The sequence below is a fragment of the Schistocerca serialis genome, chromosome 1 (assembly GCF_023864345.2).
Source record: "Schistocerca serialis cubense isolate TAMUIC-IGC-003099 chromosome 1, iqSchSeri2.2, whole genome shotgun sequence".
Classification (NCBI taxonomy): Eukaryota; Metazoa; Arthropoda; class Insecta; order Orthoptera; family Acrididae; genus Schistocerca; species Schistocerca serialis.
The window spans coordinates 952,164,322-952,183,292 of NC_064638.1; the positions used below are offsets into that span (position 1 = coordinate 952,164,322).

The 18,971-nt window shown below is 42.1% G+C and overlaps 1 protein-coding gene across 6 annotated transcripts in view; it reads left to right on the forward strand.

Annotated features, from left to right (window-relative positions):
* The window catches only part of LOC126412745 (cuticle protein 65-like), an 86,730-nt gene that overhangs the window by 11,749 nt on the left and 56,010 nt on the right, over positions 1–18,971 (forward strand). The window contains exon 1 of one of the 6 annotated variants that reach the window (XM_050082487.1): positions 15,393–15,500. The exons of 3 other annotated variants lie outside the window; for them this stretch is intronic. In XM_050082487.1, coding sequence (XP_049938444.1) covers positions 15,489–15,500 — 12 coding nt within the window. In that variant the 5' untranslated portion in view covers positions 15,393–15,488. Of the gene's footprint in view, positions 1–15,392; positions 15,501–18,971 lie in introns of those variants that run through there. 2 more of the 6 variants (XM_050082504.1, XM_050082549.1) reach the window with 2 other exon arrangements.

Here is an 18,971-nt window from a genome sequence, read left to right on the forward strand (position 1 = left end):
TCGACTTTAATACGTTTTGCGGTACAATACACATCCTTAGGTTCTAAGTGAAAATGATCTTGACTTTCAGAGATGGCTCTGCTAACCACAGAAAACATGTGTTAGAGGTGACCTGATAGCGGCTCGAATTCAGAATAGCCAGAACTACTCGAAAGACGGCGAAGTTGTAGAGAAAACCGTTCATATCGAAATAAATAAATAAGACCGTAATATGCAGAAAAGGAAAATAAAGAATTAATAAAATCCACAATTTCCTGGCCTTCAATGATCCAGAATGAATATATTTCATTGAGCCTCGCTTTTTCATACTCGGGTAAAGAAAGACTTTTCATCAACTTCCGAACACTACTCACAACAATACAATGAAACGAAACAGAATAAACCGCTACGTAGCGTAGCTCAGCGGACTAACAGGCATGCATGGACACGTTAAAAGCAGAAAGTGTGCACGTCTGGAGACGAGCGAGCCAGCGAAGTCAACGGCGAAGTCAACCGCCGACCCGGTGCTGCTTTAACGTAACTTACACCAGCATCACATATGTCCGGCCATCGTCCGGTGCTGAGGATGAGGATTCAAGGTCGAGTATGTTCCCATTAGTTCCGATGCACTTTAGAATTTTACCATGTCCATCTGGATTCCAGAATGCTAATCACTGTGTACCATGTCCGTGACACCAAATGTTATTCCACATGAATTTCCTTATCAAATCGGAACATTTTAACGTTTTAAACACTTTAACAAATAATTCCCCCTCGGTTAAAGGCTGTTAGTCTCCGTCTGTGGCCAACTAGCAAGAAACTATACCAAAATAGAGAAGAAAACCAAACAATCCATTTTATCAAACATCTCTATACAAAACAATCTATTTTATATGTTCTCCATGTTGTCATGGAAAAACCGCGACGAGTAATGAAACAGATATTTGACCATTTAATTATCTGAAACAGTAGATGAATTCAATTGCAACAAACGACAGAGCGTAGACAATTTTTTGGATCGTTTTTGCAGAATAGAATACTTCACGCACTGTGAAAACTAGACAAATGAAATAGAAAAGGTTTAAAATTTAGAGTAACAATTTGCTTCCAACCCCACAAAAAATATCAAACTGTTAGAACATAATATCAAATGCGTACCTCATATCTCACAAATTTCTCAAACATTTTTAACTCATATTTTAAAATAGATGTTCACCAAAAGTTTTCTTTTTCCCTTAAACAGTACAAATTACAAATATGTCGTACAAGGGCGACCAACTTCGCGAAAGTGAAAAAAACTTTTCGGACAAAATGAGAGATAAAAGTATGTGTCTACATGATATGTTGTTTATGGCTGCAAAACATACAACGAAAGTATGTTCGTTACACTGCAGACGAGATAACGTTTCCTTTCATTGAAGCAGCAACCGTTAAAGCATTAAAATTTTAACATGTGTGTGTAGACGTGCTGGGTTTGTAAAGCTTTTCGGTTGCGGTATTTGAATACACTTCATATCTGAGAAGTCGTTGCTGTAATATCCTCACAACACTTAGGCACTAGTTTTCAATAACTCTCAAAATCGTAATCCGTATAAATAATCCACGCTTGTACATACAGTAGGGTGGCAAAGCATCACTTCCAAGCGCTAGATAGAAATTTTAATCAGAATATCAGAAGTATTTTGTAATTTTAAAATACTCTAGCACTGACTTATAGTAGGCTGTAGTTACCAGTAATGACATTTCGTATTCAGAATGATATTACTACCATCGAACAGAAGAACTTTTCTTCTCCTTTGACTCAGTGACTGCTACTGTAGTTCATTTTTGTATTTATATAACTGATGTTGCTGATAAAGTGGCGTTATTTACGAGTTTCTGGTTTATAGCAAGTTTTCCCTATAGGTAAACAATAGGGCCGTTCTCAATGTCAAATACTTCCCTCTTGATGGGAAAACCCGTTTTTGTTGCAGCCACGACCATATGGTGTGATATAAAACCGAGGAGACAGCTGCCCTCAGGTTTCAAAATTAATGGAAAAAATTACGCTCGTACGGCTTCAGAAACTGGAAAACTCTTCCATCACTCTCTCATTGAAGGGAAGGCGCTTTACAAGCGAGCTTGCTAATACACGCTCATCCACCTCCAATTATAGATCCCGCTAATTAACAGTGAAGTTACTGCCTTCCAAAGTACCAAGGAAATAGAAATATCCTTCTCTGATGTTAATATTCGTTCCACAGCTCATCTTTTCAAATTTAAAGTAATTGGGTACTGAGTATCGGCTGAATCACGGATACATTAAAAAGTTACAAGGAAACCAAGTTTGCAAACAGACTCTTTTGAGCTGTGTAATCAGAATTTTACTTACGTATGTAAATACTAGGTATCTCGTACCTGGCATACTTCTACTGGGCCTTCATGTAAGGGTCTAGTGGAAGTAAAAATTCAGTCTCAACGTCAGCTAAGATATCGCGGGGAAACTCCTTTATAAAACACTTCCCAAATGAAAAACACGTACAGCTGAAATGGAATGCACTTAGTGTGCAACTTAGAAAGTTAAAGCTGCTTGGCGAACGAAACCACGATATGAAACCCTTCCCTTCGAAGCAGAGAACGCTTCTATTAGAGGAAAGCAAAGTTTGGTGCAGTTCTGATATGAAATGGCTTCTAGCATAACAGGAAAATTTAATGTTTTAACTGAAATACTCAAGATATGGACAGCAGAATATGGACAGCTGCCAACATGTGTAAGGTAAAAGTAGATATCCTCCGAGTAGTGAAGCAACTTAAATCACTTAATAAAAACAAGTCTTCTGGTCCTGACTGTATACCAATTAGATTCCTTTCACAGTATGCTGATGCAATAGCGCCATAATTCACAATCATATACAACCGTTCTCTCGACGAAAGATCCGTAACCAAGGACTGGGAAGTTGCACAGGTCGCACCAATGCTCAAGGAAGGTAGTAGGAGTAATCCACTGAATTCTAGGCCCTTATCATTGACGTCGATATGCAGCAGGAACATATATTGTATTCGAACATTATGAATTACCTCGAAAAAAACGGTCTATTGACACACCGTCAACATGAATTTAGAAAACATCGTTCTTGTGAAACACAAATAGCTCTTTACTCGCATGAAGTGCTGAGTGCTATTTATAAGGGATTTCAAATTGATTCCGTATTTCTGGATTTACGGAAGGCTTTTGACTCTGTACCACACAAGTGGCTTGTAATGAAATTGCTTGCGTATGGACTATCGTCTCAGTTATGTGACTGGTTTCGTGATTTCCTGGCAGAGACGTCACAGTTCGTAGTAATCGACGGAAAGCCTTCGAGTAAGACATGTGATTTGAGGCGCTTCCAAAAGTAGTGTTATAATTCCTTTGCTGTTTCGTATCTACATAAACAATTTGGGAGAGAATCTGAGCAGCCGACTTCAGTTGTTTGCAGATGACGCTGTCGTTTTTCGACTAGTAAAGTCATCACAATGTCAAAACAAATTGGAAAACGATTTAGAAAAGATATCTGTATGGTGTGAAAATTGGCAATTGACCCTAAATAACGAAACGTGTGAGGTCATTCATATGAGTGCTAAAAGGAATCCCTTAAACTTTGGTTACACGATAAATCAATCAAAACTAAAGGCCGTAAATACAACTAAATACCAAGGAATACCAATTACGAACAACGTAAATTGGAAGGAACACATAGAGAAAGTTGTGGGGAACGCTAAACAAATATTGGGTTTTAATGGCAGGACACTTAGAAAGTGTAACATATCTGCTAAAGAAACTGCCTATAGTTAGTTCGTTCGTCTTCAATTAGAATACTGCAGTGCTGTCGGGGATCCTTATCAGATAGGACTGACGGAGTACATCGAAAAACTTCAAAGAGGGGCAACACGTTTTGTATTATCGCGAAATATGGAAGAGAGTGTCACTGAAATGATACAGGTTTTGGGATGGACATCATTAAGACAAAGGCGTTTTCCATTGCGGAGCAATCTTGTCACGAAATTCAAATCACCAACGTTCTCCTCCGAATGCGAAATTATTTTTTGACGCCGACCTACATACGGAGAAAAGATCATCATGATAAAATAAGGGAAATCAGAGCTCGTACCGAAAGATATAGGTGTTCTTTCTTTCCACACAGTATACGAGATTGGAATAATAGAGAATTGTGAACGTGGTTCTATTAACCCTCTGCCAGACAAATGTGATTTGCAGAGTATCAATGTACATGTAGCTGTAGATGCACATATTCAACCACTATTTTTTTTTCAGAATTGTATCTTTGTGTGATATTTATAAGGGGTCGATGTAGCTGTTTTTTTTTCGGTGAAACTGAAACATAGATGCTCCTTTTATACAATATTAAGAAGAATTATAGTTTTCTTAGTTCTCTGTAAATGGTCTTATCTAGTACCAGAATTGTCTTCGAGAGACATCACATGCGACTTCCTTCTCATTATTTCTAATATTTTATTTATTTTCTTCCGATTAACAGCAATCAACGCCACTTCTCTATTAGAACAATTGATAGGTAGATGTTTACTATCAACTGTAGAATTCTCGATAGTCTTAGCTGTTATGCGAAAATGAATACGTTTATGCAAACGCGTTTCATATAGTCCCGAAAATCACATAATGATCCTTCAACTTTTCGGCAGCAATCCATGTGGAACCCTATAGTGGGCACACACCAGTTGCAATCGTTTTAGGGGTTCCTTCTGTTGGCAGTGGGAAAGGTGTCTTTTGAGCGACGAGTGTCTCGACTGTTGTGGACGAGGTTAGACAATACGAAGTCTAAGAGTGCACCTTCTAAGTTTATTTGATTTGATGTCATGCTTTCAAGCTACTTTGGTCTTGCTGTCTCATATATTTCCATTTAATGTTGAAAAGCTATCACGATTGCAGTGTGTGATCCTTTGTCTTCACTCTTCATCGATGCGTTGTATCTTACCCCTTCCCCATCACCACTTTCTCTGAACTGACTTCTTCTTCTACTATTACGAGGCCGTGCTGAAACGAAATGGCTCCGAATTTCATATGTGAAAACTCTCAAAGTAAAACAAACGTAGTTACCATTCTACGTCTTTATTCTTCAAGTCAAAATATTTATGTCTCAACATAGACTCCTTGGCGACGATCGCTATTCTCCCGATGAGACACCAGTTTGTTGATACCGTCACTGCAAAACGACTGACTTTGCTGACGGAGCCACAACCTCACCTCTGCTTGCACCGCTTCGTCACTATCAAAGTGAAATCGTCGAAGATGTTATTTAAGTTTGGGAAGCAACTGAAACTGAACGGCGTCGAGTAGGGACAGTGTGGATGATGATCGACGACAGTGAACCCAAGGCGTCGGATTGTTCCAGATGTCGCAGCGCTCTATATGGTCTGGCATTGTCATGCTTCATCTTTGCACGAATTCAAAACTGGATTACAAGACGCTGTTTCTCACGCACCGACATAGTTACAAGTACGTTACACACCGCCATGTTTCACGCTACAATTCGAAGCCCTTAAGCGTCAGAGGACTATAAATACGTAGACATGAAGAATAAATATGCAGAATGTTAACGAAGTCTGCTTTATATAAAAGTTTTCAAGCGTTTTCGCATAAAAAGTCGCAGTCATTACTCTTCAGCGTGCCTTCGTACTGTAGTAATAATCGGATGTTTTCTCCTTCAGGGTATAGTCATCTTTAAACAAACCACAAAATTCATTTTTTGGCTTAAAATTTTCTCTGCGGTGGTAACTTTATTGTAGTGTTCACTCCAAGTTTGCCAGATACTCCGTTATCGAGCTACTAGGTGACTTGTGAAAAATCGTCACCGAAAGCCACTCACGGCGGGAAAAATTAGTCGACATCGAAGCCAATTTGGACGACGACCTAAAGGTACTATGGAAATTATGAACGTGCTGGAACTTGAGATCGGGTCAGCCTGGTACAACTTCAGCACAAAAACGGACACAAAGCGTATAGAGCGTGCAGACAAGCGCATGACAGAAGCTACCACATCTCGCCATACGACCGCCTTGGCCCCGAAGAAGATGGAGGAAGATCTCCTTTTGGATCTGGAAGGATTGCTGTGTCGTCCAGGGATCATTGAAGAGAAGTATGTTTAATTTAACTACAATAAGTGTCACCGAAAACATTAAACGCATTTTCTTTCGAAATTGGCTGAAGGCTTAGCTTGAGAACTGCCGATATGATTTGAATTTGATGCCAGGATTCTAAACTGAATTCTACACCACAGTACCCAGACGTTTCTTGATATCTTAAAAAGTCAGTTTTAGTTTATTTTAAATTTTTGGGTGAAGAAAATACCATTTGTTGCAACATGTCACCATTTTGTTGGAGCTTAATATTTTTTAATTGTGCTATGCGTGCTGATAGAATATACATCTAAAATGACTTATAGAAAGTTATTTCGTTATACGAATATGTCCAGATGACGGGCTTCGGGTATTCCCGCTGACGACCGGTGTAGCTGCTGCAACTGCTGGGTCGGATGTGGACATAAAAATGATTTTTTAAAGATAAAAGTGTAAGGAGTAAAACTGTATGTTATATTTAGTAATATTTTTCATTTTAGTAACAAAAACTCACGCAATTCCCCTATGTTTCATGCGTTCAAAAGGGCCTGCACTCTTAAGATAATAGTGGTAATTCGCGAAATTATATTTTCCGAGTATTTAACTTTATTGACAGTTTCATCTTTGCACACAAACTTCCGATGAGGACACAATTGTCTTAGTCAGATGGATCTTGCGATTGAAATGGTTGTGCTCACTGCATGGGCTGCAACCAGAAGTGGGTGTAGGCAGGGAAGGTAGACTAATGTCCCGTCCACAACGAGGTCATTAGATACGAAGCACAATCTCGGAATAGGGAAGGGTGGGGAAGTAATCGGCCGTGCCCTTTACACAACAACCATCTCAGCATTTGCTTTAAGCAGTTTATGGAAATAATGGGATACCAAAATTTAGACGGCTTAACGGTCTTCTGAAACATCGTTCTGCCATGCGGCCGGCCGGAGTGGCCGAGCGGTTCTAGGCGCTACAGTCGCAGGTTCGAATCCTGCCTCGGGCATGGATGTGTATAATGTCCTTAGGTTAGTTAGGTTTAAGTAGTTCTAAGTTCTAGGGGACAGATGACCTCAGAAGTTAAGTCCCATAGTGCTCCGAGCCATTTGAACCATTTTTTTCTGCCATGCGAGTCCAGTTTCCTAAAGGGAGCCCCTGTGGACACCGACACCGAAAACGGACACTCTAGCAAAACAAAATCAATTGCAACAGTAATAACGTCCCTGTATCACGTCTACAACGCCAACCATAATATCGGTTGCGATAAACGCAAAACGAATGGACAAATGACGTATCCTTTCAGGGACAATAATTCAGCGAAATTAAAGGAAAAATAGTAGTACTCATTGATCGGGAAGATGTCCACAAATAATTATTTCATGTAGTTACAAATCTATTACTCAAACCCAGAAATTAAAATTCGTCGGAAGATAAATAAAATAGTCAATGTAGTTGTAATGGTAGAGTGTTGATATAAAACATATTTATTGACTGAAATACCAAAACCGGGTACGAATACGAGATACAACCCGGATCAATTCCAAATTTTATTTTAGATAATAAGTAAATAACCGGATTTTCAATAATGAAGTCTCAAAATGCAACAAAAATGGCCTGTGGTGCCTGTAATGAGAGCAAGAGTACGTACGTCATGCAGCCCAATGAACCTGCCACACAGGATGCAACTGTTTTAATACAGACGCAGTGCATGTGTATTCCATCGCAGCAGTTTCGGTAAATAGGTATGATCCTCAACTGATCAAGCCGTCGCAAAGACATATCATGCAACACTTCTTCATTCAGAACCTCAATTTTCTCACCAGAGATGTTCCATCTTTGCACACAAACTTTCCATTACTTTCGTACTGTTACGTTGGATATGTCTTAGGGAACTATGAAAGCCTACAGATCTCTAGATTTAGGACTAGAAAGCCGAGGAGCTCGTAATAAAAGTGAGGAAATTCTTGAGAAGATGGGTCTATAAGTGAAAATTTCGAGATTCAGTTTTAAGTTGCTTGTGCTCTACTACTGTAAATTTCACTACTGAATGTCAGATAATAGAAAACACGATTTATTATTGTTATTATTACATCTTGATTATATTTATGAAAATATTAGGTGACAGCGTATGAGTTTATTAAGTTCACACCAGACACGAACACTGGTACTTAACGAATGTAATTAAATCCGGAATTACTGGAATTCTCACAAAACTATGAACAATTATATATGCTGTATTCTTCGTAGTATTTAACTGAATAGAAAATCTTTTTATTTGCGTTATGCAGATCTTGGTGCCTCTCGCGTTCATCTAGAAAAGATAACCTGAAGATGCCTAAATAAGGCGAAACGCGTCGTTGAAAAATAGAAAAGGTAAAATTGCAACCAAGACTGTTTTTAACCAATACTGTTAAGTACTGGTTTGCTGTTATGCCACATATGGACTGGAAGAATTTCTACTTTTTATTTAAGAAGTATTACATTTCTTACTGCGCATTTTCTATTTTTGTGGTTTAATTTTAATTCCATTACAATAATTTAGATGACAGGGCTCTATTAGCACTTACATACGCTTAATTAATACGGCTGAGTAAGCAGGGAATAAATGGTAGTAAAGAAACTTTGTTGAGATATGAAACGTAAAATATCTGGACATCAAATTATAGTAAATCAGCCGGCCGTAGTGGCCGTGCGGTTCTAGGCGCTACAGTCTGGAACCGAGCGACCACTACGGTCGCAGGATCGAATCCTGCCTCGGGCATGGATGTGTGTGATGTCCTAGGTTAGTTAGGTTTAATTAGTTCTAAGTTCTAGGCGACTAATGACCTCAGAAGTTAAGTCGCATAATGCTCAGAGCCATTTCAACCATTTTATAGTAAATCCTTGAGTAAAATCGTGACATTAGAATGCCTTAACAAAGTAGTGAATGTTATTCACAAATGACAATTTATTAATACTGGTGTATTTCACTGTTACTCTGCTCACAGTTCGTAGTGAATATACCTTAAGTGACATTAAGACCCTTGCTAACTTGTCTTACATATCTTCTATGAATTACGGAACGGAGATTGTAACTGTTTCTTTTAATAATAGAATTAATTCAAGCTTAAACTAGAACTGTTGATCTCACTGTATGCCTTTTCACGCTTCCTTATAGACGTGTAATGTAATGTAAAGAACGTAAACGACCAAGCCGTTTTCTCACTCTTAACAAAGCTTATTATACCGATCTTTCCCAGCTTAGATACGTTGTATACAATATTGGAAACAGAAGGAAGCTACTTCTACTGTTTCCGTACATCGATAAAGCAGTAGACTGTATAAGCTGACGTTCGTGAATAGCTTTCCCACAATATAATCTTTTTAGAAATTTTTATGCTTTTAACACTTAATTCTTCCTGATTATCTCAGTTTTGGAACACTCATTCGGCACATTTTTACTGAGGAATCACAATTTATATTTTAATCTTTCTAACACACGCATTCTGGCATATTCCTTTCCTATGTTTCTGGCAGTTACTCCTCCTGTTTATACTAGTCTTTAAATCTCATCCAATAGCGTATAATACAAATATGTTCTGTACCTACTTTTCAAGCCAAGGACATTCTATTTTCGCGAGCGTCCCGTAATGCAGAGATATTCTCGTGTAAACGCAGTGCAATATTGCGTCAGTTGTGACTACAAGGTCTACGTTTCGGTATAATATCTTGGAGGTCACGTCCGACATTGATGCTTTTGTACCTTATCTTTCAGTGTTATTACGTTCTCTTTTGGTTTAAGTTTCACCGACTAAAACTGATTTTAAAATACAGATTTGTGTGTATGGTATCGCCCATCAAGCTCATTCTTCCATAAAACTGTGCATCTGCGTACAGTCGAAGGTTAATGAAAGTAACTATTACGAAAGCACAAGTGGCTGCAGAAAAGATACTATGCAACAGACAATTACAAACGACTGATTCATAGTAGACATAAATGAGATAAGAAAAAAAATTGTCAAACAATTTATGGTAAGTCATACAGTACTAACGGAGACATATTTATGAAACTACATGTTGCCTTGCTGTCGCACGTGCTTCCCTTCTGTGTCACTGAAGTGCAACTGTGGAATTCCAATGATAAAGACGGCTTTTTGTAATGGACTTCTTAAAGCGGGTACACCAGCGATGTCCTCATGTTATCTTTGTGAGATGTGCACACTGTTCAGTTCGGCAGTGTTTTAATCGCATTACTGAAAGCCTACATTTACGTTTTGATGACGAATAAGGCATGAAAGTATAGCAACACAGCAGCGTTTGTTTTGGGTACTGAAACGTCCCCTTTGAACAATTATACATGATTGTGCTTAAACTGACACACAATATTTTTAGAGCAACGCAATCTGACTTTCAAAAATCCCTACAAAAGAATGGCCCTGACTAACATTAGCCTATACGTTTCACAAATCACTTACCTCACAAAAATCTTCGTTACTCGAACTACTGCAATACAGCGAGCGCCACTACTGCCAGCAAAATAAAAGATTCAAACTACTGAAGACACTAACTACTGATAGGCACAGTTAGCAAAAGAAAGATTTTGATAGAGAACAAACAATGTATTTACCTTAATATTGTTTAAAAGTCATATTATATATATCAGTTCATGACATCCAGTCTTACAAATTTACTCTTTCTCAAAATTCCGCCATCTCTCTCCCCACATCCACCACTGCTGGCGGCTCACCTCCAACTGCGCAACGCTACGAACTGTTAACATCCAGCTGCCCAACACTACAATGGCAGACAATAATGCAAACTAGCCACAGACTGCACACAGCACAGCCAGTGATTTTCATACAGAGCGCTACGTGGCGTTACCAATAAGAAAACCTAAACAGCCTACCTACAGTACTATGACTCTGTAACTTTGTTAACGCTTATTGTTTCAAGTAAATGTTAAGCTTTTTACCAAATGATACCCAATTTATGACTCTATGTGGATCAGCTGGTCTCTGTTATCTGATAGGCGATATTGTTTCTTTGGTGATTTGAGCTGATACAGTCTTTAGATTCGTTAATCTCAGTAGACCCACTGAAGACAGCCACAAGGTTTTACAGGTCTGGCTTCCATTGGTGGTAACACGTAAGCAGCTGTGTGTTTTAAAGTCATATTTGTTAGGTTTTAACTGCTCGTAGAGGCTTTCTAAAATCGCTAGGCATGTCGACATTACGAAAAGGAGTAACAGAGTAGTCAGCTCAGTTGAAGAGGATTTGACGTCCCCAAAACGTGCAATCACAGACGTTGAACAGACAAACATACATACAGGGAAGGTAAATGCGGAGAAACATTAGGAAATATGTTCAGGGAAGGACACGAATAGAGGAATTTAAATACACGAAAACTGAAATCAGTAGCAAGCCAGTGTAGTCAGGGCGAAATGTCTACACGAGATATGTAAAGAAATCGAAACAGAATATTCGTCGAGATGGTGCTTCAGCATATGAAAAAGTCAGAATAGCTTTCGGAGTAATTTAAATGACTACTTGTGACAGTAAGAGTCAGTGGGAATTCCACTGTTAAATGCAGAGAAGAGACCGGATTGGTGGAAAGAGCACGTTGAAAGCTTCTATGAGAGGGAGGGCATGTCTGACAACGTATTAGACGAAGATAATGGAATCGATATGGATGACATAGCGGATACGGGACTAGAATTCGAAAGAGCTCTGAGACTTGAGAAAAAGTAGGAAGAAGGCTTAGATAAAATTGTATCGGAATTTCTGAAATCATTGGGAGGTTGGCAACCAAACAACTGTTCAAGTTGATGTGCAGAATCTATGAAATTGGCGACGCACTATCAAACCTTCAAAATAGTATCATCCACGTACACCCTAAGACAGTAAGAGCCGACATGTGCGAGAATTATTGCACAGTGAGCTTAAGAGCTCACGCATCTCGGCTGCTAATAAGAGTAATACGCAGAAGATTGGAAAAGAAAACTGAGGACCTGTTAGATAGTGACTATTTTGGATTTACAAACGGTAAAGGCACGAGAGAGGCAGTTTTGACGTTGCGGTTGATAATGGATGAAAGACTGAAGAAAAACCAAAACACTTCATAGGATCTGTCAACCTAGAAAAAGCGTTTGACAATTTAAAATGATGAAACGGGTTTCGAAATTCTAAGACAAACAGCACTAAACCGTAGGGAAAGGGGGATAATATAAAGTGTGTAGACGAACCAAGAGGACAATAAACCCGGTAGACCTAGAAAGAAATAATCGGATTAAAAAAGGTGTGAGACACGGATGCAGTCTTTCGCCTCTACTGTTCAACATATACGTCGGAGAAGCTATGTCGGAAGTAAAAGATAGGCTCAACAGTGGGATATACACTCCTGGAAATGGAAAAAAGAACACATTGACACCGGTGTGTCGGACCCACCATACTTGCTCCGGACACTGCGAGAGGGCTGTACAAGCAATGATCACACGCACGGCACAGCGGACACACCAGGAACCGCGGTGTTGGCCGTCGAATGGCGCTAGCTGCGCAGCATTTGTGCACCGCCGCCGTCAGTGTCAGCCAGTTTGCCGTGGCATACGGAGCTCCATCGCAGTCTTTAACACTGGTAGCATGCCGCGACAGCGTGGACGTGAACCGTATGTGCAGCTGACGGACTTTGAGCGAGGGCGTATAGTGGGCATGCGGGAGGCCGGGTGGACGTACCGCCGAATTGCTCAACACGTGGGGCGTGAGGTCTCCACAGTACATCGATGTTGTCGCCAGTGGTCGGCGGAAGGTGCACGTGCCCGTCGACCTGGGACCGGACCGCAGCGACGCACGGATGCACGCCAAGACCGTAGGATCCTACGCAGTGCCGTAGGGGACCGCACCGCCACTTCCCAGCAAATTAGGGACACTGTTGCTCCTGGGGTATCGGCGAGGACCATTCGCAACCGTCTCCATGAAGCTGGGCTACGGTCCCGCACACCGTTAGGCCGTCTTCCGCTCACGCCCCAACATCGTGCAGCCCGCCTCCAGTGGTGTAGCGACAGGCGTGAATGGAGGGACGAATGGAGACGTGTCGTCTTCAGCGATGAGAGTCGCTTCTGCCTTGGTGCCAATGATGGTCGTATGCGTGTTTGGCGCCGTGCAGGTGAGCGCCACAATCAGGACTGCATACGACCGAGGCACACAGGGCCAACACCCGGCATCATGGTGTGGGGAGCGATCTCCTACACTGGCCGTACACCACTGGTGATCGTTGAGGGGACACTGAATAGTGCACGGTACATCCAAACCGTCATCGAACCCATCGTTCTACCATTCCTAGACCGGCAAGGGGACTTGCTGTTCCAACAGGACAATGCACGTCCGCATGTATCCCGTGCCACCCAACGTGCTCTAGAAGGTGTACGTCAACTACACTGGCGAGCAAGATCTCCGGATCTGTTCCCCATTGAGCATGTTTGGGACTGGATGAAGCGTCGTCTCACGCGGTCTGCACGTCCAGCACGAACGCTGGTCCAACTGAGGCGCCAGGTGGAAATGGCATGGCAAGCCGTTCCACAGGACTACATCCAGCATCTCTACGATCGTCTCCATGGGAGAATAGCAGCCTGCATTGCTGCGAAAGGTGGATATACACTGTACTAGTGCCGACATTGTGCATGCTCTGTTGCCTGTGTCTATGTGCCTGTGGTTCTGTCAGTGTGATCATGTGATGTATCTGACCCCAGGAATGTGTCAATAAAGTTTCCCCTTCCTGGGACAATGAATTCACGGTGTTCTTATTTCAATTTCCAGGAGTGTAGATTCATGATGAAAGAATGACAACGGTAGGATTCACTGGTGAAAGTGCTATCCTCAGTGGAAGTGAAGAAGGATTAGAGGGTCTGTCGGATGGAATGGTCTAATAAGCACAGAATATGGATCGAGAATAACCGGAGAAAGACTCTGGCAGCGAGATGTAGAGAAATGAGAGTAGCGAGAAATTTAAAGTCAAAATTTGTGGTCACGAAATATACCAAGTTACGAGACTATGTTACCGTGGGAGCAAAATTACACACAGCGAACGAAACAACGAGGACACTAAAAGCAGAGTAGCACAGGCACGAAGGGCCGGCCCAGAGAAGTCTACTGCTCTCAAATATTGGCCTAAATTTAACTAACTTAATTTAACTAACGTGATAGATTAAATGCACCCTTGGAGCACAGCGTTGCATGTCAGTGAATCACGAACGGAGGGTAAACCAGAACAGGAAAGAATCGAAGCGCTTTGGATGTGGTGCTGCAGATGGATGTCGAAAATCAGTTGTACTGAGCAGATGAAGAATGTAGTGTTTCTCTTCGGAATCGGCAAAGAAAGAGACGTAATGAAAACTCTGAGCCGCGCTGAGTGACCGCGCAGTTAGAGGCGCCATGTCACTCACTGCGCGGCTCCTCCCGTCTGAGGTTCGACTGCGCCCTCAGGTATGGGTGTGTGTGTTGTTCTTAGCATAGGTTAGTTTAAGATAGTTTAAGTAGCGTGTAAGTCTAGGGACCGATGATCTCAGCAGTTTGGCCCCTTAGAAATTCATACACATTTGAAAACACTGAGAAGAAGAATGGATAGGATAGTAGGACATGTGAGAAGGCGTCATGGACTAATCTCCATGATATTAGAGCGAACAGTAGACGGCAAAAACTCTAAAGGAAAACAGATATTTGAAAACATTCAATAAATAATTGAGGACGTAGCTTGCACGTGCTTCTCTGAGATGAAGACAAATGGCTCTGAGCACTATGCGACTTAACTTCTGAGGTCATCAGTCGCCTAAGAACTAATTAAACCTAACTAACCTAAGGACATCACACGCATCCATTCCCGAGGCAGGATTCGAACCTGCGACCGTAGCGGTCGCCCGGCTCCAGACTGTAGCGCCTAGAACCGCACGGCCACTCCGGCCGGCTGAGATGAAGACATTAGCGCAGATAAATAATATGCGGGGGGCCGTATCCGACCAGTCTAATCGGGCGGGGTATTTCGCTCGTTGACCTATACGACGATCCGACCTCCCAAGGAATAGGGAGCATACAATGAAACGGAGTTTGATGTACTGGTTGTGGTATCTGGTATCAACAGCAAAGCGGTACTAATAACGAGAAGTCCAAAGAAACAAGGAAGCGATGCTTATGGAACTAGTCAGTTCGGGAGTAAAGTGACGATAGTGCCGAAATATATTGTTTTACAAACTATTGGTGAGGAACGTAGCGGCTTACGACAGTGCAAAGGGTAGCACGGCAGTCTCCGTCTGCTGTGGGTCATCGAAGGCCAACAGCTGTGCCGGCCAACGCCCTACACGTGGTGTCGGTGCAGCTATATAAACCGCACGCTGGCCACTCCACTGCATTCGACACACTTGCGTCTCCCAACTTACAACATGAAGTTTCTGGTAAGTAAGATTGTCAGTTCACATCTGAGCCTTTACATTCGTCTTTCATATCAGAGCTAAGAACGGGAGAACAACCACCATTCTGTTAATGTATTCCGTTTCAGTCGACCATTAATTTTTGTTGTTTCTTAACGTTCGTTTTTCTCGTACGAACTTGATATAATTACCCTCCTCTGGAGTCGATATTGCCAACGTACTCATCTTCGATGGCACTCGCGTCGGATATAGCTGGTTCGAATCTCGATGGTGGAAGACATTTTCACTGCTACTCTTTGGGTGGTGTGGGGATAGATGGGAGCGTGAATTTCCTGTCCGCCAAACGTTGCTCTAACGTCATAGATTAAAGGTCAGAACTATCAGCATTGTCTGATGGAGTGAGACCATTTAAAACTGTTGATGGTGATCCGTCCGTGATAAAAGACAAACAAAACGCCACACCATACTATACTAGTCACCTACACTCAATACCTACACGAACAAAGGAAGACCCTGTGCGCGGGTCAAGGAAACCCTTTCCGATTACGAATCAGTAGTGCCTGTGTTATGAATAAGTGCGATGCAAAGTTCCCTCGAACAGACATGCAAGTGCAAAGGAACATTTGATCATACTTCTTAATAATAGGGGCACTTCTATTTCTTAATTATTCTCCAATGCAAGGTTCTCGACTCTCAGTAAATATATCCTTCCTGGACGAGAATATGCGTAACGTACGACTGCAGGCTACGGCACAAGGACGGCGGCATTTCGAAGTTTGGGTGTCCCCGTGATTTGCGCCCAGATAGCCGAAGCACTTAAGGCGACCGCTCGTGTAGAGCGGGAAATCCGGGTCTGCGTCCCAGTCCGGCACAAATTTTCACTGTCGTCATTATACAACAATGGTGGGCCATATTAACAAATGGGAATACGCTTCCTGCTTTTCCGATTTTGCTGCTGAACCTACTCTGCAGGGTCTCCTTGCCAACAATGCTTAACGACTGAGAGCATTTAATATCTCACAGAAAAATCTGTTTCAGACGTGGTCGATAGTATGGAGTAGCCATGTCTCTATCATGTGCAGTCTCTCTCTTTTAAACAGAGAAATATCAACCACGGGATGGGTGTCTGACACACGCTCTTATTCTAAAATCATAAACATTCGTGGAGTAAAGTTAGAACCGCAATTACATAACAAGTGTTATTACTTCGTTTGACAATTGAAATATTACAACAGTTTCGTAAAGTCATCATTGGGGCAGATAATTTCGAATATGCTGCCGTAGTAGACTACTTCAGTCATACCATTGACGACGAAAATATTTATAAAACGCTAAATACTGTTTACGCTACACGGCACTTCGTTAGAAAATAGAACATGCTGGACAGATTCTTTTGAAAAGGCCACGGCCATCCTCCTGCTTGTAGTTGTGCAGACGTATATTGTACCCCATCTATGGTGACTTCGAAATCTACTGAGTGTCTTTACCCGCATTTTTGCAACTGAACATAACTGTATTTCTTTCATGTAGTGGACGTACAGTAACAGATCGGACAATTTCAATCTTGTTGTGCACGTAGGTGTCCATAATTAAATCAACAAACGGAAATTTTGCAAGCTTGCATTTATATTGCCACAAAACAGTGTAAACAGTTGATAGTAAATTGGAAACAATGTAAGGATTACAGAATGTAAACAAGTGCACCATGTACACTACTGCTCATTAAAATTGCTACACCGCGAAGATGACGTGCTACAGACGCGAAATTTTTACCGACAGAAAGAAGATGCTGTGATATGCAAATGATTACCTTTTCAGAGCATTCACACAAGGCTGGCGCCAATCGCGACACCTACAACGTGCTGACATGAGGAAAGTTTCCAACCGATTTCTCATACACAATCAGCAGTTGACTGGCATTGCCTGGTGAAACGTTGTTGTGATTCCTCGTGTATGGAAGAGAAATGCTTGCCACCACGTTTCCGACTTTGATAAAGGTCGGATTGTGGCCTATCACTATTGCGGTTTATCGTATCGCGACATTGCTGCTCCCGTTGGCCGAGATCCAATGACTGTTAGCTGAATATGGAATGGGTGGGTTCAGGAGGGTAATACGGTACACCGTGCTGGATCCCAACGGCCTCGTATCACTAGCAGTCGAGATGGCCGGCATCTTATCCGCATGGCTGTAACGTATCGTGCAGCCACGTCTCGATCCCTGAGTCAACAGGTGGGGACGTTTGCAAGACAACAACCATCTGCACGAACAATTCGACGACGTTTTGCAGCAGCATGGACTATCAGCTCGGAGACCACGGCTGCGGTTACCCTTGACACTGCATCACAGACAGGAGCGCCTGCAATAGTGTACTCAACGACGAACCTGGGTTCACGAATGGCAAAACGTCATTTTTTCGGATGAATCGCGGTACTGCTTACAACATCATGATGGTCGCATCCGTGTTTGGCGACATCAAGGTGAACGCACATTGGAAGCGTGTAGTCGTCATCGCCATACTGGCGTATCAGCCGGAGTGATGGTATGGGGTGCCATTGGTTACACGTCTCGGTCACCTCTTGTTCGCATTGACGGCACTTTGAACAGTGGACGTTACATTTCAGATGTGGTACGATCCGTGGCTCTACCCTTCATTCGATCCCTGCGAAACCCTACATTTCAGCAGGATAATGCACGACGGCATGTTGCAGGTCGTGCACGGGAATTTCTGGATACAGAAAAATGTTCGACTGCTGCCCTGGCCAGCACATTCTCCAGATCTCTCACCAATTTAAAACGTCTGGTCAGTGGTGGCCGAGCAACTGGCTCGTCACAATACGCCAGTCACTACTATTGATGAACTGTAGTATTGCGTTGAAGCTGCATGGGCAGCTGTACCTGTATACACCATCCAAGCTCTGTTTGACTCAATGTAATCACATGTCAGTTCTAGTATAATATATTTGTCCAATGAATTCCCGTTTATCATCTGCATTTCTTCTTGGTGTAGCAGTTTTAATGGCCAGTAGTGTATAACGGTTGACAAAAATGTGCTTTTTTTATTTCAGCGTATTTGATTTTCACACACTACTACAACTGATTAATGTGATCAGTATGGGGTGTTACCACCTCAACAATAAAGGCCTGGCAACGATGGGGCCTGCAGTGAATGTTGTCATCAATCTCGTGTTGAGGCAATAACGGCCAATCTTCCTGTCGACCTGCTCGTAAGTCTGACAAAGTGGTTGGTAGATGCTTACTTCATGCAACCTGTGTCCCTAGTGCATCCCAGGTTTGCTCTATGAGATTCAACTCGGGGGAGCGAGCAGGCCACGTCAAGCGTGCAGTGTCTTCCATTTCCAAGAAACATCAACGACTCGTGCTCTATGGGGTCGAGTACTATCGTCCACCAATACGAAGTTTGGGCACGCAGCACCTCGCAACAGCCATACATGAGGTCCCAAGATCTCGTCAAGAGATCTGACAGCAGGTAAACG